This window comes from Lissotriton vulgaris, chromosome 4_1 (genome assembly GCF_964263255.1).
Source record: "Lissotriton vulgaris chromosome 4_1, aLisVul1.2, whole genome shotgun sequence".
NCBI classification, from domain to species: Eukaryota; Metazoa; Chordata; class Amphibia; order Caudata; family Salamandridae; genus Lissotriton; species Lissotriton vulgaris.
In genome coordinates this window covers 697543841-697567222 of record NC_141691.1, presented here as the reverse complement: position 1 = coordinate 697567222, position 23382 = coordinate 697543841, and the positions used below count along the sequence as shown (strand labels likewise).

Here is a 23382-nt window from a genome sequence, read left to right as displayed (position 1 = left end):
TACCATAACAATAAAAATTAAATATTGGACATATATATTTGGAAGTCCATATCAATCATCATGTCACATGAGGAATTTAAAGGCAAGCATTGGCAAAGCCAACAGGTCTTGCCTATGCAAGAGCTATTGGCTTTGTCAAAACCTTTAGCTATGTTGCACAGGAGCGCAGGTAATGAGCAGCATGGTTGAAAGATAGAAAAACAAAACGCTATGATGCAGCCAGAACTGGTCGTGTCAGCGGGTACGGGGCAAGCAAAAATGTGGGACAGATGGGGGGGATAGGGCAAGCAATATCAAACTGGGAGCTCTGGGGATGGGGCAAGCACTGCAGGAGAGGGGCACGAGCGTCAGGGCAAGCAACAATGTAGACGGGATGCAGGAAAGATGGCATATGCAACCCAGACGGGCAATAAACAATGCGGGAGGGGTAGGGAGGTGCCCCGGGCAACAACGGCAGAGCAACCAACAATATAAGGTGGGTCAGGAGCAATGGGGCAAGCAACAACACAAGAGAGGGCGGGAGGGATGGGCCAGGCAACATAACAAGAGGAGCAAGAGGGACATGCCAAACAACAACGCAGGAGGGTTTAGGAGGGACAAGGAAAGCAACAATACAGGAGAGGCCAAGAGGAATAGGGAAGCACCAACACGGGAAGGGGTCTGGAGGGATGAGACCAGCAACAACACGAGAGGGATGGGGCAAGCACCAATGCGGGACAGGGTTGGAAAGCAACAACGCAGGAGAGACGGGCGAGTACAATTCCAGAAGAGAGTTGCATGCAACAACGCAGGAAGGGACAAACAGCACAGTGTTGGATGGGGAAAGACGGCCTGTAAACACCTGCACTCTTCTTATTGAGTGATGTAACTAAAAGAAAAAAGTAGCTCCAAATGTGTGAGCTGTGAAAAGACATGGGGCATGGAAGCGGTACCTGAACTATGCTCCATGGGAGAGAAAACCCACGGAGAGCAAGTGGAACCAGCATGTGCTGACCAAAGAGAAGCAAGGCAATGAGTTATGATGAATCAACTAATGGTAAGAAATGGGAAAGCTCTAAGCCTCCTTTAAAAAAAACAAAATGTCTTGTAAGCGATAGCAACAAGGAATGCGCTGTCTCAGATGAGACCTAAAATGGAATAATAAAGACTCTTTGGTCGTGATAAATAGTGATGAGCGCTCAGGTCTGAAGTTAAATAAAAAAACATTTTACAAGAGAACATCGCCTGTGTTCATAGATGCTCTTTTTTACACAGCCGCATTTACCACTCAGCATTAACTGAACCATGCCAAGCACAAAATAGGGCAAATCGCTGCAGTGACACTGTTTGCAAGGCTCACCGTGTGGCCCCGATCTGCTGCCTGTTAGGGGCACCCTTACCCCTTGACTTAAATGACAATACTCGCTGGACTGGGCCCAAAGCTCTGGGAGACTGGGACAACAGAGGCTGGAAGGTGCAGCAGAGGCATACTGGACTGCACACAATGAAATTGCTAGCACATCACTAACACACTTAGGTAGATAAATATATACACACACATACACATACACATATATACGTCATGAACATCCAACTAAAGTGTAGCCTCATTTATTTATTTGACACCACCAGTCCATTGGATGGAGCCAAGGAGTGCACAGAAAAATGGAAGGTCTCCCAAGATGGCAGCTGCATGTCAGACTTACTTTCCCTTTCATGAAAGAGAACAGATACCGATGGCAGATCATAAATAAATGCTTACGTGATGCTGCTCCAAGGGGCGCAAGATTTATCCTCTGCCCGGCCGATCCCACCTCTTTTTTGAGAAAAGAAGGAATGTATCCCCCGGGTGGGTTGTATCCAGCCCCTCCAACACCTCCATAATATCCTGCAAACATCATAAAATTGTAAGATTAAAAACTGTAATTTTCATGCTCGAGAGAAGCAGATTGTTCTTTTATTTATACAAATATCCATGCCTAGCTGTCTGCATAACCTAATAACTGCTGCAATAACTCTGAATTACCGAACAGGAAATTATTCATCATAAACATACAAACCTCTAATTAGGTAACCAAGAAAGGTTAAAAATGTATAAACAACCAAATGCCATTAAACTATCCACTAAAGAATTACTACGCAATAGAACCTGGTACTATATTCTAATCTACTCAACCAGAACAGTATGTATGCTTACGTTTCAATCTGAAAAGATGTTTTAGTTTATATGACCTCCCATATATCTACAGTTCAGAGCACAGCAATTCCTTTGGTGACTCTTAAAGGAGAATTTTTATAGGTAAAACCTTTTTTGATCCAACCTGAAGTTGATTTTTAGGTATCCGCTTGACAGCACATGCGCGGTCTCGAAGAGACGTGTTGTGTTCCATCTGTGGTCTTACAGGCCGCCCATGTCCTACTACTGGTATAAGTTCGACAACTCTCTCATTAGGTCTCGCCTAGCGTTGCAGTGCATGCGCTGCATGCTTTGCGAGGCATGTGGTATATACTATAGCTGGGAAGCTTTGTGTAAGCTCCGCCCATCTTTTTGTCTAGCTTACATTCTAAATGGTGCCTTCTGATTGTTTTTCAGCTTGTTAGTCCCTCCTTCTAACGTCCATGGCGTAATGTGTACACTTCCAAGACCATTGGTCTCTTTACTCAACACAATTTTTTCCCCTGTGTCCCACCCACCCCTTACGCAGTCCGTGATTTTTCGCCAACCCCTCAAACCCCCACTCCTGTTCGTGCCTTCTTTGATGCCCACACTCCCATTTCCAATGCAATACGTCTCGCGTAAATGCAAGTCGTATTGCATTTCAAATGCTTGTTTTAAGTACTGCGCAGTCATTTAAAGGCATGCCCAATGAAGCTGTAGCGGGTATGTGGCGCTGGAGCCGCCTTCCCTTTCTGCTGGGACCGAAGCTGCGTGCTCGTGCAGGCGCCTCAGGTTCGTGCCTACAGCCCAGGGAGACGCAAGCCTCCGCCCAGGTCCTGGTGTAGGGCAGGTGTTAGTGCTGGAACTGCCAGCCCGGTATTCCTGGCTGCTACAGGTCCCTGGCATGTGATAGTGCCGGAGCTGCAGATTGGGGAACTGGGTTCAGCTCCCGGCGCCGGCCCAACATCTGATTAACATGGCAGCTGCAGCCAACGCAGGAAAAATTTGCATTTCTTAGAAAGTGCTTCGTGATTGTCTGGCAGGAAGGTGGCTCCCCATTCCCTCGAACCCAGGTAGCTAAAAATAATTATTTGTAGGCGAGGTTGTGGCGTAAGACTAGAGCCACCGATTTTCGAGCCTGAGAAAGAAGGTTCGAGCCTGACATCCGCTCTACATCCTGCGAGTCAAAAATTAACACGCCCTTGTCTAATGTAACTGGGGCGCGTTTATATAAACTGAAAAATAAGTCACATTAAAGTGACATCAAAAGCGGCGACAGTTAATTTTCAACAATTAACCCCCTGTCCCAATATAAAAACCTGCACTTGTGAAGTAACTGATGCTGAGTTGGCGCTATAAAAAACTGTTTTCAGCACTAGCTGCAGAGTAGCCGGTGTCTCTGGGGCCGGGTCCCTCGATCTCCCTGTGCCTAGCTGAAACAAATGTGTCCTTGTGTGGCGCGGCTGGCGCTCAGATGAAGCTATCTGATGCCGGTCTCCTTGGAGCAAGTTGGCTCTGGGATCAAGCGGTGTATTGTCCCAGGTGTGAAAACAGTATAGGTTGAGAAAACTTAAAAAAATAAAAATGTGCACCGATAGGCAGAGTACATTCAAGACAGTAGCTGAGGACAATAAAGTCCCCAACTACTGAGGTTTGGGGCAGGAAGATAGGAACTCGATGTTGACTTTGGTTGAGATCTGCAAAGTAGGATTTTGGTTGCCTGCTAGCAGGACTAACTCCGCTTTCAACCTTCTGTGGTCGGAAAAGTAAACAGCCATGAAATTGATCATTGTGAGTCCCAGTCATTGGCAGAGCATCAAACTGGATACTCGCTGTTCCCACCACGTTGGAGAAGTGGCACAGGGCCAAGAAAAGTTTCACTTGAGTCTATAAAACAAAGTCCAAACTCTGCAGGCCCCCTTTCAGCTGTTCACCATGCTGAGAGGTCCCTTCTATGGGAACAGAAGGGGCGGCCTGATTTGGTTTCTCTCTTCCAGTCCCTCACAGGTGGTGTTAAAGGTGTGTTTAAATGTAGAGCCATGTCACTCCATGTGGCCAGGACACTTCCTTTCCACACCTGGTGGGGTCAATGGGAGCACCGGTGACTACAACTCCCAGAATACATTGTGTTATCAAATAAAACCCTAGGATTGGGACCTACAGTAAGATGGCCACTCTAGTGGCTTAGTCCCACGGACTGGCTTTCCAGGCTCTATGTACGTATTGTATGAGCTGCAGTTGTCGGCCCTTTGATGCACATTAAATGTCTTAGGATTTTTATGGCGCGTCTTGAGCTCATGTGGTCAGTTTTGCATACGTTCCCATTCTGCACTTTCTAAATACTGTAAATAAGATCTGCAAGCACCCGTATTTGCATCTGAAATATGCAAATCAATTGAAGTAAAAAAAGCGAGCACTTCTGGCAGTCACAAGTCACCAGCATGCCACAACTCTGCAACGTCATTTACTAACTAACGTGCATGGAATAGCTTTTTTAGCAGCACAACTGCAGAACATTACCTACACAGCTACTCAGCTGTGCCTCTGCAGCTCTCTGCATTACCAGCACAACTGCAGAACATCACCTGCACAGCTCCTGAGCTGTGTCTGTGTAATCCTCTGCATTACCAGCACATTGTATTATTTCACTTCTACAGCTCCTGAGCTGTGTCTGTGCCGCCCCTCAGCATAATCAGTACAGCCGTAATATATCACCATGCAGTGTGAGAATATCTTTGTCTGTCAGTGGAAGCTGCATATCACGTTGCATAAAAAATGTTAGCTTTGTCAATACTTATAAGGTCCCAAAGGCAAGACCGATAGGCATAGCAAAAGCTTGTTTTTTTATGCCATTCGTCATAGCACATGGGTGTCATGCCCTCTTCTTGTTATTGGCCCTCCCATAGCACATTGACCAAGCATATGTCTCCTTACACTGCTCCTGGTTTGCAGAGCTATTTTTTCTTTGTTTTCTAACACTCCATAGGAGTACTTGTGTGTTCAGACCGTCTACCTTGTACACATACACACACCACTAAAATGCACGCACGTGTACATAAACGAATGCATTTTTTTTAATGGTTAAAACCCGAACAGCCCTGGTTTACGTGTTTTTTGCACGATCTGATGAGATTGGAGCGCTTGCTCCATCGTCCGTCTTGCCATAGCGCAAACACAAGCCAATGTAATGTGAGTTGAGAATAGTTAGGTGTCACTCACATCTACTATATATGAAAAAGCTATAAGATGCAGGCCAGGAGGGACACCGAGGAAAGTGGTATCTGAAGTTCCACAGAACGTCTGTGCCTCGCCTCCTTTCCTAGACCCTCCTAGAGCCCGACAGGGGTGTAATTTTAGGCAAGGATAGAGTGTCCTCTAATTCTCTATCAAGAGAAGATCAACACAATCAAGGGAAATATCCTGATTGGTTATCAGAAAGGATCCGAAACTAGACTGATGGTTCTGATGAAAGCTGTTGTAGTGCCAGAAAAACTCCCATGTATTAGGACTACGTGATGACCTTGTTTTGATTTATTCTAGCTTGAATGTACGACATAATTTTTTTTGCATGTGCACTCTGACTTGTGCTTGCATTTCGTGCCTCCTTAAAGCTTCAGAGTGGGAGTGTTTGCTTTTTACAGCTTTGCCAAGAACAGAATGTGTGGGATGTGTATTTGAAAGAATGAGAGAGAGAGAATGGTGTGGAATGTATTTCTCTGTCTCAGAGTGTAGAGTTATATGCAGTGGTTCACAAATGTGCATCGTGTTGTACATTGGGAAGTTTTATGAAGTTTTTACTATTGGGTTTAACATGCCTTCATGCCATCTTGAAGTCTGACTCTGTCTAGCTTGAGCTTTGCACACAGAAGGAGGCCCCCAGATCACTCAAGTTATTTAGGCTCTTCATGTTCAAGATTGTTTTCTGTACTTTTGGAGATGTTTTCTACTTTCTAAAGCTTCGATAAGTTAAGGGGCTGGAAAAAGTGGGAGCGCAGAATACCTCCGTACTCCTTTGACTTTTGAATGCTTGTGGGAGAGTGGCCAACTCCAGTAAGTCTCCTTGGTGCAGAAGAGGTTCTCTCAGAAACTTCTAGTGCATTGAGATTATAAAACTGGCGTCTGTTGACTTGGAGAGCAGGATTTTGGACCTGAATACAGGACCGACGCGTCTAAATCAGTGTAGCAGTTCCCGGCTTGCTGAGTCTCTTGACCCCGGCTGTGAATTTCCCCAGTCTGGAGTGGGCTAAGATGAAGTTATTGCAGCCTTTGATGTATCTTCTATGATTATTGGCATTGCGAGTGTGTGTCTGTGTGCACATTCAAGTCTCCAGTGGTTTTAATCAACTGATGTATTCTGTGTATATATCTTTCATGCTTTCCTTTGACAGGGTTTATTCCTTGCGTCTAATTAGTTGCATTTAAAAGAGTTTACTTCTTGCAGTGGACTTCCAGTATTATTACTATTATTATCTGCTTGTATTTTATTCCATGCATTTAACAGTTGCATTTGCTTATTTGTAAGTGTGTTATTATTGCTTGCACATACATATATATATATATACATATACATATATACACACATATATATATATATATATCTATATATATATATATATATATATATATATATTCCATATGAGGCAGCAGCAAGTAATAGCAGTCTCTGTCAGCGTTGAATCGCACCATCCTTGCCATACGCGTTTCGGAACACTCAATAATTCCGGTGGTACTTAAAATTAATGGTCCCGCCCCACTGGGCGTGTGCGAGCTATGCACTCTGGTTCTTGTGGTTTGTAGCAAATAATGTCCATAGTGGTTTTCGCTTGCTCTCTCCCTCCACAATTTACTCCCGTTGGGTCGTTGGAAAGACTACCACTTCTTGCTGCTTTTACTCATGCCAAACCAAACAGGTACATTGTTCCGCTGATGTGTCCCGTACACACAAGACACACGGATCCGCTTGGGAGCAGCGGGGTTGTCCTCGTGGCCGGAGCAGGCCACAACACATTCCATATGAGTTTGCTCACACAATGAGGACACCCGCACAACGTTCGATTTCACCTTTTTTATTCGGGAGGCAGCAGCAAGTAATGAACTCACAACAGAGCATTACAGAAAGAAGTTCAGGAACTTTAGGAAGTTTGATTCTCATACTTGGGTTGAATGTGTTAACATGCATAACCGTGCACTGGATGGTTGGATAAAGGGCAGCAAGGTAACTTATTACCAGGGGTTGTATAACTAGATTTGTTGGGAGCACTTTTGAACTCTGTGTTCCAGAGCTGTGCCAGCATCTACTGCATAGTAAGCTAACTGACCCTAGTGAGCTAAGGAGGCGGACAACTGGACTAGCACCAGGGTCCACAAGGGGATTGTGGGAAACCCAGCCAAGGGTGGGCAGGGTTCCCAGCCGAAGAGTGAGGAGGGACAAGGGTAACCAAAACGAGTTCTCTAAAGGGCCTCAAAACTGTTGCAAGGGTAAGGAATCCCAAACCCCCAAGCCTAAAGTGTCCTGGCCCCCTAGGAACAGGAACGACAACCCGGTCCCCCCTGGTGTTATTCATGTGGTTAGGTAGGCCACATTGCAAGAGATCCCAAGTGTCCCAAAGCACCACCAGCACCTACTGGGGTTAGTGAGTGTAGCACTGGGGGAGCAATTGGTTCCTAGTGAAGGTGGAGAGCCAGCAGTTATGACCCTTGTCTCATTAGGAGACAGAGAGATGGTTCAAGGATCCTATCTGCCTGAGAACACTAAGAAATACATGCAGTGGGTGACCATCAATGGGAAGAGGGTGAAGGCTCTGAGAGACACAGGAGCCAGTGTGACATCTGTCAGGTGTCAATAGTTGTTTGAAGAGCAGGTTATTCACAATTTACTTCACCCTGTAGTTGCAGCAGACAACTCTGAGCGCCTGTGTAAGGTGGTGCTAGCTCCCTTTGAGGGGGGGGGGGGTTCTCAGGTTCCTTGAAGGTCGTTGTTAGTCCGTCCATGCCTGTAGACTGTCTGCTTAGCAATGACCTGGAGAGTTTCCCATGGAAGGAGGTGGAACACTAGGCTCATTTGGAGCTGTTGGGTCTGCCTGAGTTGGTCTGTGTGGCCACTCGGTCAATGCAGGCAGTAGGGGTAATCAAGAGGACCCAGGGGCTTGCCAGGAAGAGCAGGGGCAGGGGGTGTGGGAAACCAGCCCCAGAAGTTCCTGCGGTCCGGGAAGAAGGAGACCCTGAGGGGGATGCCCTGGAGCCCACAGGGGAACAGGTAGCCAAACTGGGAGCCCTACCAGAGCTGATCCATTGGCAGCAGGAAGGGGGTCTCTCGAGGGAGGAGTTCTGCAGAGCGCAGATGGAGTACCCTACTCTTATGGGTTTGTGGCAACAGGCTGCAAACCAGGCAGCAGGTGATCAGTCGGGATCACATCTGATTTACTGGACAGATGGATTGTTGTATGATGAACCTAAGGTCGCTGAACCCGGTGCTGCCCGTGTGCTGGTGGTACCCGAGCGCTTCAGGACCTTCCTACTGAGTCTGGCTCATGACGTGCCTTTGGCAGGACATTTGGGGTGCGACAAGCTTATCAGAAGCTTGTCACCCACTTCTACTGGCTCTAAATGCAGAGGAGCGTTGGCACACATTGTAGGTCTTGTCAGACTTGCCAGGCAAGTAGCAAGACAGGAGGGAAGTGTAAGGCTTCCCTCCAACCCTTTCCTGTGGTGAGCACCCTTATCGAGCGGGTGGTCATCGACATTGTGGGGCCACTGGAACCCATGACAGCCTTAGGCAACAAGTTTATCTTGGTGGACCATGCTACCCGGTACCCAGAATCTGTCCACTCAGGACAATCACAGCCCCCGTAGGTGGCCGTGCATTGATGGGGATCTTTTCCCATGTGGGTTTCCCCACAGAGGTGGTCTCTGACCGTGGTATTAACTTCATTTCAAAGTACATGACATCTTGGTGGGAGGAGTGTGGTGTGGCATACAAGTTGACCACTCCTTACCATCCTCAAGGGAATGGGTAGGTTGAGAGATTCAACCGAACCCTGAAGGGCATGATAAAGGGTCTTGCAGAACCAATGAGACAGAAGTGGGCGTCTTTTTGCCATGCCTGTTGTTTGAATACATGGAGGTACCGCAGAAGTCCCTTTGAACTACTGTATGGTCACCCTGTAAGAGGACCTCTGAGTCTGCTAAAGGAGGGTTGGGAGAGAACTCCTGGTAACAGGTCTGAAGTGACTAGGTCTAAAGTGACTATTCTCCTTGCACCAGATTTCTTTTTTTTTTTAGAACCAGATTTTATTAGGTTTTTAAGATAGCATTGACAGACAAAGATAATATCCACGTCAGATCTTATACATTCTGCTAATACATTTGCTCTCTGACGTGCGTAATGTTATGTCCCATGTAACAAAACCATCCCCCCTCCCTACCTTGTGTTGCGCTTAAGTTAGTGCAATGTGATCTCTGGGTGTTGCTAGGTCCTTAGAAGTCTAGCTTTTTATTGGAATACAATGGGGCTCTTGCTGTCTCTTGTCCTATTGTTCGTCGCTTTTCCTCTCCTGTTCCAACACTGTTGATTGTGGGGAGCACATCCCGCTAAATCCCTGCCTATCTGTTATCAACTTGCCTACGAGGCTTACCCATGCCCTTGCCCTGTCTATTTTCCTTATCCCTCAGCTGGCTTCCCTGAGTAAGAGTCTACCTTTTGCTTCCACCCATTTTTCAAGTTCGTAATTCCAAACCTCTATCCGCCGCTAGCCATTGGATCAGCCAGTACAATTGGGCAGCTAAGTAATATCCCTCTAAGTCGGGGAACGCTAGGCTACCATCCGCTAAGGAGTGCTGTAAGGAGGCTGGAGCTACCCTTCTGCGCTCTGCTCCCCAAATAAAGGATATTATCATTGAGTCAAGATCTTTAAATGTTGCCCACGGAATCCACCCTGGGAGAGGCCCGAAATAGTACAGAAGTCGTGTAAGCGCCACCATCTTCAAAACTGCTACCCGTCTAGCTACTTAAAGCAGCAGTGTTCCCCAGAATTCCATTGTGGCCTGCACTGATCTAATCACTCTACCCACGGGGGGGGGTTTCAGGCGCCATAGGGTATAGTCTAGGTTTCTGCCAATTGACTTTGAGGCCAGATGTATTGCCGAACTGGGCCAGCATACTTTGCACCCCTCTCAACTCATCTGTTGTGTTAATGAGGAATAACAGGAGGTCATTTGCATATAAAGCTATAGAGTGCTTCACCTCCGATCCTTAAACCACTGTAGTCCTGCCCGCTCCTTGCCCTTCATGCCAAAGGATCCATGGCAAGAGCAAATAGCAGTGGGAGAGGAGGCATCCCTGTCCCGTGCCCCTCTCTACCTGGGCAAGATGATCTTCCTGGTAGGTACCTGAGCCGTGGGGGTCGCATATAATAGCCATACCTACGCAAGAAAGCCTCCCCCCAAACCCATCCTAGACAGGACTTCCTAGAGGTAGGGCCATTCGAGACTGTAAAAGGCCTTCTCATTGTCCACTGCGAACACCGCCGCCTCTTGCCTGTTATATCCGTTGGAGTCCATGAACACCAGGAGTCGCCCCAGAAAAAACCCGCTTGTTCTGCGTGAACCAGTTCTGGCATGTCGGGAAGGAGGCGCGTTGCTAGAATCTTGCTATGGATTTTATAATCCATGTTCAGCATGGATAGAGGTCTGTAAGCTGTGAAGTCGTGCGGCTCCTTCCCAGGCTTAGGCACCAGGACTATGAGGGCCTCCCTAGCACTCTCCGGCAGTATCCTGCCTCTCGGGCCTCCTGCTACAGTGCAACCAGTCAGAGCGCCAGTTTCTCCTCATACCTTGCGTAAAATTCAGCTGATAGGCCGTCTGTGCCGGGGGTCTAATTCCTTGCCATATGCTTTATGGCAGCTGGCACCTCCGGCTGCGCCATGTCTGTTCCCAACCCTTCAGCCTCCTCTGGGCTCAACCTCACCATCTGCAGTCCTGCAAGGTACTATCTGGTTTCCACATTCTCGCCTTCTAATGACCTTTTATATAACCTTGCATAGTAGCGCGCAATGAGCTTGTTGATCTCTGCCTGCGTGTAATGCGTAACCCCTTCTTTGTCCTCTATTTCCACCAGTGGTGGGCTCCTGCTCGCCGGGTTTGCCAGTCATACCAGGAGTGAACCTGATTTGGCTCTTTCCGCGTTGGTGCGCTCTAAGTACTTCTTATATTTGAAGCATCTAAGCCTCTCAGTCTGCTTTGCCACTTCCTCCTTAGCCTCAAATACTGCCTGCTGGAGCTCTGGGTGTTCTGGCTGTCTATGCTCCAGTCCTCTAAGGGTCGCCTCCGCCTCCTCAACCTCCCTCAGTAGGACAGGCCTGACCCCTGTGGTACATGTAATACATAGGCCTCTCAGGACCGTGTTGAAGGCATCGTATTCTGTGTTCGGTGAGGAGGCCATCCCCGCGTTGGCCTCAAAATAGTGCACAATTTTATCCCTAATCTCTTCCCGGAAGACCTGGTCCTCAAGGGTGTCCGGACTAAGCCTCCATGTGTGGATTTACGGTATAGGGTGCATCCATCTCCTAGACAGGATCATTGGGTTGTGATCCGATATTGTACGCAAAAGATATTCCACAGCAATCACCTGGAGTTACATGTTCGCTGTACAAAAGAAAGTATTTAGGCGCTCGTGTACCTAAGTACCACAGACAAATAGGAATAATCCCTATCTTGGGGGTGTAGGGTCCTCGAGGCATCTATGAGTCCCCAGCTCTGCCTCCAGTTAGTGAATGCGTGTGAGGCACACGCATCTTGGGAACCTCGCAATGTGGGGTGAGATCTATCTAGCAATACGTTGTCTACACTATTGAAGTCGCCACCCTGTAGGGTAGTTCTGGCCAAGTAGTGCATCAGGCAGTGATTGTCTTGTGAAGAAAGCAGGTTGTTCAGCGTTGGGGGCATGAATAGTAACTATAATTATCTCCCTACCCTCTAGCCGCCCCCTTATGGCTACAAAGCACCTCTCCGGATCTAACAGCAAGTCCGTTAATTGCAACTCAAGGTATCTCCCCCACATCAACAATAAACATTTCCCCAATGTCCCGCTCCCCAGGACAAGCAGGGAAACACCCCACATCCAAACTAGAGTTATAGGTCCACAAACAAGTGACTGCTAGCAGTTCGATCAGTCAATTGCAAGGGGAAAAGCTGCCCATCCGCCGCTCTCCCAGTCTCTGCAACCGCCCTTCAGTACCACGGTCCCAAAGGAACCCCCGCAGTGCCCCCTCCCCTCAACCCTAGTACTTCATTACTGGGCCAGGTGCTTCTGGTGTCCCTCCAGCCCTGCTTTAAGTTGATCTAATCTCTTTCCATCCAGGGGATGTCGTCTGCGGAGTTACGTCTGGGAGTACCACGCTCGGCGCCTCAGTCACTGAACCCCTATTCCGAACCAGAGTCTGCTGCTGCTTCACTGTCCTCCGGAGGTACATGGCTTGTCCCTTTGCCGCTCATCAATGCCACTACTTGCATCACGTTCTGGCATTGCAATTGCACCTCCTCCTGTGTGGGGGCTAAAGTCTCCCTCAAGGCGCGACGACCTTTAAAGCGATTGTCTCTTCTTCTTTTCTCCGGGTCTCGCAGCGGTTCCAATCCTTTGTGCTTTTCCAGCCACCCTGATGCCTCCTGTGGGGTCCTGTTCCTCTCTCCGTGGTAATCCGTAGCTTTGCCGGGTATTGGGTTACGTACTTGTAGTTCAGCTGCCATAATCTTTGCTTTACTTCTCAATAGAGCCTCTCTGTCTTCGCACGTCTCTGGAGAAGTCTAGGAATATTCGCACCTTTGAGTTGTCCACTGCTATGTCTCCTTTGAGGCGTGCCTGGGTAAGGATGTGGTCTATGTCCCTATAATGGAAGAGCTTTGCTATCGCTACACGTGGCGGCACTCCTGGTATGGGTGGTGTCATAGGGACTCGATGCGCCCTCTCTAGGGCGAAGAAGCCTGAGAGGCATTCCGGTGCTACCTCTTCATGCAGCCATTTTTCAAGAAAGTCTACCATACTGCGCCCTTCTACTTTTTCCGGCAGACCCATAATTCTGAGATTATTCCTGCATGATTTATTTTCAGCGCCCTTAGCTCGGAATTCCAATGTGCGCACCTTCGTCTTGAGCGTTACTAATTGCTGCTTCATTGTCACTATGTCTGGTAGGGTCTCAGAGAGATGGCTTTCATTCCTCTTCACACGTTCCGCGAAATGCTTGTGATCCTCCCTGAGCAGACCCAGGTCCAAGCCCAGCGAGTCAATCTTGGCTTCCAGGCGTTCGCTGGAGGAGGTGATGGCCTGCAGTATGTCTTGCAGCGTGGGTTCTCCAGGGTGCTCTGCCTGCGATTGCGGCTTCCCTCTCTCCTCCATTGCCCGTTCTATTGGGCCTTCTTCTCTGTCTTTCTTTTTGGTGACTTTTCCCATCGCGTCCTCTCGGTCTACGGCACTTCTGGTGCAGCGGGTGCTCGTAGAACGTTGCTTCCAATTCCAATTGTACAGGGGATCTTCTCTTCTTGTGGGCGTTCGTCGGTCAGTTATGTTCCCCAGCTTGCATGCAGGCTAATTGCATATGCCTCAGCCCCGGTTCCACACTACTCATCACAGGTCCCCTCAGCTGCGCGCTGTCTTCGCAAGTCGGGCCTGAGTCTAACTCCCTCAGCGTCGTTCAGGGGCCTCGCTTCACGCTGAGTTCTGGTCCTGTGCGCCTCCATGTGCCGCCGAGGCTGTTGCTTGCTCGATCGGGGGCTCCTGGGCCACGGTCTGATCAGTGTGCCCTCCTCGCCTGCCCTAACTCTACCCTCCCACTAACTTCAGGACTCTGCTTTCTTCTGGTAATATCCCCTAGTCAGCACTCGTCGGGGGCCTCGTCCCTGCACCGTATGATGGGCTCTGATGCAACAGTTTGTGAGCCTGCTCTCTGGCCTCACCAGCGTTGTAGGGCACAATCAGGTACACTAGTCCTTCTTATTGGTGCATTGCCTTTTCCCTCAGCAGCAGGCCCCGGGTCCCAGGGCACACCTCATTCCTCACTTGGGCTGCTCGCTGTCTATCTCCCCCGCTGGGCCCTCAGTCGCGTCTCCGGGATTTCTGCAGCAACACCCTCTCGGAAGGCCTACGGGTTCTCCCAGTCTTAGGCCCTCTTCAGTGCAATCTTGGTCCCTCGGCGTATTGGCTCCCACCAGGTCCAAGTAGTTTCAGAGGGCTCCGGGTCTACTCTCAGTCCACAGCTCTAGGAGGGTGGGGGGCCCTCTTATGCTTCTTGCAGCAGATTAAGGAATGGAGGAGGAGAGTGAGCCTATTCCTGACCTGTCAGCAAAGGAACATTATGGTTCAGTGGAAGGGGTAAACCTTTCTCCTACCCTGAACCTAGAGCAGCATAGGGACTGTCACCAGGTAATGGGATAGTTTGCCTCCCGGTTCTTCCTGACACCAGGAGTCACCAATTGGTGCGTCCATGATGTGGACACTGGAGACAGTCTACCTGTGAAGCAGACATTTTACAGGGTAGTTGACAATTTCAGGGCCAGCATCAAAGAAGAAGTTTCCAAGATGTTGGCATTAGGGGTGATAGAGGGCTCAAGCATCCCCTGGGCTAGCCCAGTGGTCTTAGTGGCAAAAGGTGCTGCCCCCGGTACCACTCCAGAACTTCGGTTCTGTGTGGACTACCCTAGGATCAAAGTGGTCACCATGACTGATGCGCACCCCATCCCCAGAGCTGATGAGCTCGTTGATTGGTTAGGAGCTGCCCGGTACCTCAGTACATTTGATTTACCATCTGCAGAATGTCTTAACCGATGGGGCCAAAGAGAGGTCTGCGTTTTCAACACCAGAGGGGCACTTCCAGTTCCGGGTTATGCCCCTTGGGTTGAGGAACGCCCCTGCCACCTTCCAGAGACTGGTCAACCGGGTACTGTCCGGCTGGAGGAAATCAGAGACGCCTACCTGGATGACATTGCTATGCTCAGCTCCAGTTGGGAGGAGCATTTGCAACATCTCTGCAAAGTGTTGAAGGCCCTGCACAGTAAACCTAATTTACCGCAAATCCTTTTCCCTGTAGGCTATTACAACGCAGTCATTACAACTGAGTTGTAACAACACATACCATTACCTCATAAGTCATAAAAATGACTTGCGGAGGGGTCAGAAGGTGTTGAATTTAAAATCCAACACCTTCCCTACTATTGCGCAGACTGGAGTTTGAATAGTAAATTTTACTATTCCAACATCCAGCACCCCCTTAGAGCAAGTTGTTGTTATGACATGCGGGGTAATAGTATGCGTTGTTACAACGCGGTTGTTGTTACAATTGCGTTGAATTAGCCTGCGAAGAAAAGGCATGCGTTGTAAGGAAGCATATTCCCCTGCAGAGGGGAGGCCTCACTATCAAGGCTAGTAAGTGCCAGCAGATAGGGCAGGGATCTGTGGTGTACTTGGGAAACCAGGTAGGGAGCAGCCAGGTGGCTATCCTACAAGCGAAGAATGACACCATTCTGGCTTGGGAGCCCCCCCGGACCAAGACAGAGGTGAGACCCTTTTTAGGTCTCACCAGGTACTACAGACTGTTTGTCACGGGGCATGGCACCATTGTTGCCCCCTTGACAGAGCTGACTAAAGGAAGCAGCCCAGGAAGGTGATCTTGACTGATGGCTGCTTCACAGCTTTTGATGCCCTGAAATCTGCCATGTGCACAGCGCCCGTGCTTAAGGCACCTGACTTCTCCAAAGAATTTGTTGTGCAGATAGATGCTTCAGAGCATGGTGTGGGAGCAGTACTCTCACAATTGAATGACGAGGGCTTGGACCAACCTGTAGCTTTAGGAGGATACTTCCCAGGGAACAGAGGTGGAGTGCAATTGAAAGGGAAGCTTTTGCTGTGATCTGGGCGCTGAAGCCCTACTTGATTGGGACTCACTTCCGAGTTCAGACAGACCACAGGCCCCTCAGATTGTTGATGCAGATGAGGGGTGAGAATCCAAAGCTGTTGAGGTGGTCCATCTCCCTACAGGGCATGGACTTTACAGTGAACACCACCCTGGTACAGAACAAGCCAATGCTGATGGTCTGTCCAGATTCTTCCACCTTAGTGATGAGATCTCCCAAGACAGTGGGTAGTTCTCACCACTTTTCAGCTAGAGGGGACACGTGTTAGACCTGGCATCCTTGGCATGGTTTTCCTTGACCTTTTTGCCTCTACCTTCTATGTTTTTGATGCTGTGTTGGATTTCGTTTTTGCTGGCACCTTGCCACTGCTGATCAGTGAAAGTGCTCCCTGTGTAAATTGGTATTGTGATTGGTTCTCCGTAATTGGCATATTTGTCTTACCAGTAGGTCCCTAGTAAAGAGCACTGAGTGTGTAAAGGCTGGCAAATCAAATGCTACTGGTGGGCCTGCAGCACTAATTGTGCCACCTACATGAGTAGCCCTAAAAAGAGTTTTTAGGCCTGCCACTGCGTGGCCTGTGCACAGTTTGCTAACTGCCAGGTCGACATGGCAAGAGTACCCACTTGCCAGGCCCTGCCCTTCCCTTTTCTTACACACAGGACACCCCTGTGGATGGCCCAAGGTACCCCCCACGGTATGTGAGAGGTAGGACATGTGCCAGTGTGTGTAACCTGTCCTGAGAGTGAAATACTGACAATTTTGTTTTTCACTATTGAAAGGCTATGTTGCCCCATAGGACAGAATGGGGAATGCTTTGTTATGTTATGTTCAGTTATTGGCATTTCTATAGCGCGAACGGTTACCCAAGGGTGTCCTGGTGCTGTCTGCTTTTCTCTGGGGGTAAAGAAAGACACAGATTATAAGTTAAAAAGCCAGGACTTCAGTTGCTTCCTAAAAGTTAACAAATCTGTGGAGTTTCTCAAGTAAAAGGGAAGATCGTTCCAGGCTCTTGCTGCACAAGCTATAAAGCTTCTTCTGCCCATGAAGCTTTTTTTGTGGTTGGTACTGAAACCAACTTTGCCCCCAGGGAGCGCAGTGTTCTTATAGGTTGGTACCATTGCAGCCGCTGCTTAAGATATTCCGGGCCAATGTCCTGCAGAGCCTTGTACACTGTACACAGGACCTTAAAACAAAACCTTTTCCACACAGACAGACAGTGGAGTTTTTTTATGTCATTAGAAATCGGCATAAATTTGGGAGTATTAGTAAGCAATCTAACTGTAGCATTTTTCAGCAGTTGCAACTTATTCATAGATCGTTCTAGCAAGTTAAGGAGAGCCCATCACAGTAGTCTAATCTAGACATGATAAATGCAGTAACTGTCTGCTTATTGTCTGCCAGCAGAAAGTTTAACATTTTCTTGATCATTCTCAAAATGTAAAAAGTGATTGAAGGCACAGCATTTATGTGATCACTGAAATTGAGGTTATCATTAATAATTACTCCCAGATTCTTTATCTTAGTGGTGGATCGGTAGATAGGTCAGTGGCCACGCTTGCTCTCCCTGTGATGCTTGGCATTGTGGAGTACTACTATAGCAGCTTAGAGGAACAGAGGAGGTAGAGGGCCCATATGTGCAGACGCAGTGAGAGTCGGAGAAGTTGGGGCTCAGAGGTCTCATGTCAGTGAACAACAAGAGAAAAAAAATGCAAGTTAAGTGCGCTTAGACGACCCGAAACTGCAAATGCTCGAGATGGCACCAATGGGGATCAGCAGCCAGTGGGACAAATGTAGGTGAGTGGCTATGACTGTCAGGAACCTGACACTGGCCTTAAACCTTTGAGCAGGGGATGGTCTGCTGACTGCTTCTCCACCTTGGATCTTTTGGAATGCTGTGGCCCATATCCGTTGGTTTGCCGGTTACCAGTACAGAGCTGTAATGCTGTTTACATCTTTTTACCTGTTTTGTGAAACGTTTTCATCAGGACTAAAAGCTTGTCCATGTGCTTATCGTCGCCTTTCAGAGAGGAAATCATCTCCCGTCCCTCAACGGTGGACCATTTTAGACCTGTCTCGGGCTCGACATAGGTTTGGGTTTATATACGAGGTTTTCCAGAGCTTTCCAAATACTTCATCGACGAAGACATTCTATTCTTTCATCGTGTTCCCCCGGATACATAGTGTCAAGCCCTGACTGAGTTTCAATATACCGTTTGGGATATTATTTGATTTTTCCATGTTGAAGACTCTTTTGGTATTGTCCTTCTTTTATCTTCAGAGACGTCAAATAAGGGGTTCTTTCTTGTGAGCACAACTTCCAGAGGTGATACTGCAGATGAAGACCGAGTCAGCTTTGCGCCCACTTCAAAAACCTTAAAGACTTATCCCGTTCATCAATTCATCATCTTTTGGTTGAAGATCATTATAAATCATATATCATTTGCATCATGCATATATGTAAAGTCAATTGTATGTATGGTTTAGTGTGTATGGTTTGGTATGAAAGCAGTAAGAATGTTGTGCACTTGTTATAAGTATGATATGAATGTCACTTTTTTAGGTCGAGCAGCAGTGTCTGCTCGAGACCTATTGTTGCCCGTATCTGGGAATGAAGACACGAGTGTGCCGCTCGCTTTTCCATTCTCAGTTTTCACCGTGGGAGCGCGCCTCTCAGACGCGCTTGCGCAGACGCACACACAGCCCCTGCTTTCGCTTGGCTTGCATGCAAACACGGCGCACACACACACAGCCAGCCCCCACCCCCTGCACACACACAGGCGCGCGCACACATACACACGCTGCCGCCCCCCACTCCCCCTGCACACACACACACACACACACACACACACACACACATACATACAGACACGCACACACAGACACACACGCATACACCCGCCGCAGCCCCCAAACACCCCCTGCACACACACACACACAGACACACACCCCGCCCCCCTTACAACTAAGCCCTACTCACCGCATCGCCGCCACTCCTGACTTCGGCAGCCACCGCGGGGCTCTCCCTTAGGCATGGGAGCCCCGCCCGCGTCACCAAGGCTGCTCTCTGGCACTCCGTGGATGCGGGCTTCATGCAGAAGGCGGAAGTCCCGCCCCACGACCGGCTTCACGCTGCCGAACGTCCGGTTGCTAGGTTTTGTTTTGCAAATAAATTACATGCATCCCCAGACACATGTAAATAAAAAAATAGACATTTCTAATTTGCAGCTGCTGCCTTCAAACTCTGTCGCTGAGCTTGTGTTTTTTTGGATCCATTTCACGGCGAGCAACTAAATCAAAACAACCGTGACGTCTTGTTTTATATGTGCTTGTGCAAACTTCTTTTTCCCAGAGGAGGTAAGAGCTGTGAGTTCTGTAGCCCACCCCCTCAAGTGCCAGTACTGTAAGCTTTTCATTACATGCTCAAGGAAACGTATCTCGCTCTTGCTGGTGCAGGCTCTGCTATGAAACCGGCTGTGCACGAGCACAGCATGGAAGACATGCCTATTGTCCCCTGGGACTTTCCCACACGGCTCACTGAGGACCTCTCTCTTGCTTTTCTCTGTAGAGTTCAATACAAGATCTGACACAGTGTGGGGCCAAGCGGAAACGATTCTATATCTAATGCTGCTTCCATCAGCTGGCCTCCATGAAGGATTGTCGCAGCAGCCGACGGGGTTGGTTATTGTCCCCTTGAGGTTTTACCTGGCTGATGTTACAGGGAGTGGTGTGTGCACGTTTTGTTACTGGGATACCTTTTAACATTGCAGCTTGTGCAGTCACTTAGTAGTTTGAGAGAGGCGAGCTCATGTTCAGCTATACGGTTGCTCCCCATAGAAGCCGCTCTCTGCAATATCCGCTCGCTCACCCACCCGCTCTGTTGCGCCATGCAGACCACCATTCCACAAATTGCCTTCTCTCCCCTTCTTACAGCAGCGTGCATGGCACAACCCAGTGTTTCCCCACATTGCCGAACTGGTGCCTCTAACCCCCGCCCCCGTGTGCAAATCACTCTTGCCCTTCATCTGCGGCAGTCGCGCCCAACAGTGCCCGGCACCGCAACTCCACCCCCCCATGCCTAGGAACGCCCAGTGCCCTCCAACCTACTCGACCCTCTCCACTCTGCTTATCCGCAGAAAACCTCCTCCTGGTCAGCGTGGCACCACGCTCCAACCTTGCAACCAGACCCTTTGCTACCTTTACCCAAGCCACCAAAACAGCAGCCCCCATGCCCCTCCCTTCTCGCTACTCCCACTCAAGCGCCCCGTCTACCTCTACCCGCCTCCAACGTTAATGCGTCCTTTAAACCCCCACCCCTGTTCCGTCACCCCAGACCACATTCGTCCTTCTAAGTACTCTGAGAGAATAATCATCGACCCAGGTTCACAAAATGTTGAGCCACGCCGAGATCAAAACTTCACCAACCTAAATTTATATCCGGACGTCCCTCCACCCCAGCTCTCCGTGGGCACCTAGCCTCTCGCAACTATCCATAGCATCTTAATCTCGGCTGTGCCATCCCCACGTGTCTATGCACACCCCGCCTTGGCAACTTCAAACAAACCAGACTACACAGCAACCCTCCTGAACCTACCCTCTGGAACCAACACCACCGTACCCACACCGATCTCCTCGTATGTCCAACAAAGCTCCAAGCTGTGGCAAGCCCCACAACTCTCGTCCCCAAACCCCCAACTCCATCACGGGGTCTTCCCCACACAGATCTCCTGTAATCCTGTCCGCCCTCTAAGAAATAAACTCAATAAGCTATTGGTATTATAAATGACAATGCGTTTTTTTCTTTCTAAAAACATAAATAAAAGGCATTGTCATTTGCAATGCGAGAGTTTAAGCTATTGGCATTGTAAATGACAATGCCATTTATTTATCTGTTTCCAAAACCAACACATAGCTAAAAGGTTTGTCATTTGCAATGCGAATAGCTCAAACTTTTGCAAATGCGAGACCTATTGCATTGCAAATGCTTGTTATTGTGAGTATATGCTTTTTTACAATGCAATTTATATATTTAAAAAAAAACAGAAATTTATACTGAATGAATAAATATTTTTGTATTTTTCTATATTCCTAAGTGTCACTATTGTTTTTCCCTTCATCATGATGTAAGGGTTATGTTACTTTGAAGTAGTCCTAGAATGTTTACATGAGTGTATTTTCCCTGTCTAGGTTACTTCTTACTAGTTGTTCAGGGGTCCCCTTTCTTTTGCGATAATCTCCACCTTGGATCTCCTCGCTATTGATGAGTAGGGTGCACACAGTGCAGCCCATAGGAATGTATGCTTCTTATCTGACTGATTTATCCTTCAGTGATTTCCTTTCACATAAATCATGGCAGATAAGGGGTGAAAGAAGGAGGACTTTTTTGTTGACGAGTTGGGGTGGGTCACTGCCCGAAGCACATTGGGAACAAGATCTTTCCCCAGGAGAAGGAATGCACCTCTGCACGATTACAGCAATGAGATCAGAGATAGTGGAAACAAGAAAGATTGAAAAGGCTGTGAGGGGAATGGAATAAAACTGGAGGGACTTGCAAGTAAAATGGTTGGACAGAAGAAAGAATAATAGGCACTGGAGAAATTGGAGACTAACTGTGGAGAGTTTCTGTTGTGGAAAGCCTGAAGGTTCAGGTCTGAGTTGGTAAATAGTCATCATCATCATCATCATCATAGGGCTTTATTTCGATAAAAAATATATCATAAAAGCATCACATCGTATACAATATATTTACATAAGAACACATTTTAACAGGTCATTATTTCATAATATTTTTAAGATTTAAAAGCTAAAACACTAAAAATCACAATTAAAAATTAGAATTTAACCATATTTTAAAACCAAATTAAACATTTTGCGTTAACCTTTTAGCCCTAATGGACCATGTCCATGCTAAAAACGTAGAAAGTCCACAAGCATACAGTGGCCGTGCGTCCGACAGAGTGCCTCATTAGAGTGCCTAATTCCCATAGCCTGGCATATAGGTTTGAGCCATCTTCGTCTTGGGTGGGCTTATGCCAGACAAGCAAACAGGATATGTAGTACAGTTTCAATACTAGTTTGACAAGTGGGGCAAAAAGATGTTGTCTAGAACGGGGGCAGCCAGTGAGCAGTTAGAGCGCGTACTGGAAGTGCCCCTACCCTAAATCTAAAGTATAGAGCCCTGTCATAAGATTTTTTTTTTTTTAATTTCCAAAAACCTTTATTGAGTACCATTGTAGATTACACAGCGCCTTGCCTACAACCCGGAGGCCGGCAGCAGGATAATGGGAAAGTACCACAGAGTAGCGCGATCTCGGATACCCAGCCTCTGCACCAACAACCCAGGGGGCTGGAGGCGTTTTCGTCAATGATGAACTCCAAGTCAGACTACATTTGTGGAGAATTTGTTAATCTAGATCTTCCCCATGTGTATGCCGTAGGTGAGTGTACGCTCCCATGTCTTCCACTATTGTACCCATGGAAGGCCTTCCCTTCAGTTATGTGTTCCCATTGTATACACTCAACTATGTACACCCCCCCCCGCACCCTCCCCCCGGAACCGTCCCACACTCTCCATCTGCTGTACGTGATTGGGAATATGTGTCGCCTATTGTGGTGCCCTATGCTACCGTTACTGAAGTGTCTTCTCCGCACTCAACTCATCTTTTAAGTCACACTAGTTGTCGTTACCCGGAGTCATCAGGTTCTCTGACGTAGCTTCCTGCGTGTACGCCTCAGAGTCTTGAGCATATAGGTAGGTCTTATATAGCCCCCAGAAGTTCTTGGGGCGATTCTGGGGGGGGGGGGAGTAGTTTGCTATATACCTCAGATTGTGTGCTGCAGTACAGCATATCTCGGGACCATTGTTTTACCGTTGGCAGGGGGCCTCTCATTCAGCGCATCGCTACCACTCTCCTGGCCGTCAATAAGCCCATGTCCACCAGTTTACGAGTTGCTGCTGGGTGGTTCTTAGAATAGCCAAGTAGCGCCAAAGCAGGGTCCGCTTTGAGCTCTACTCCCACTATATTGGTCAGCTCCGCAAACACCTTGCGCCAGAACTTTTGTATGCCCGGGCAGTACCATGCTAGATGCATAAAATCTGCTAATGCCGCGTGGCATCGTTCGCATTCCGGACTCTGTCTAAGGCCATATCTGTGCAGCCTCTCGGGTGTCTAATATACTCGCTGCAGGTATTTGAAGTGCACCAACCGGTGCCTGCCATTCAGTGATATCTTCCTTGTGCTCGCGCAGCAATAGGCCCACATACTATCGTCTAGGTGGATCTGCAGATCTCTCTGCCATGCCAGTCGAGCCTTCGTGTATTGTTGTTCGCTATGCTGCATACCCAGCCT

At 48.3% G+C, this 23382-nt stretch overlaps 1 protein-coding gene across 5 annotated transcripts in view; it reads right to left on the bottom strand.

Moving 5' to 3' along the window:
* MAK (male germ cell associated kinase) overlaps window positions 1-23382 on the bottom strand; it is a 698372-nt gene that overhangs the window by 89634 nt on the left and 585356 nt on the right. For all 5 annotated transcript variants that reach the window (XM_086964986.1, XM_086964988.1, XM_086964989.1 and 2 more), the window contains one exon: window positions 1742-1867. In XM_086964986.1, the coding sequence (XP_086821112.1) occupies window positions 1742-1867 (126 nt within the window). The remainder of the gene's footprint in view (window positions 1-1741; window positions 1868-23382) is intronic.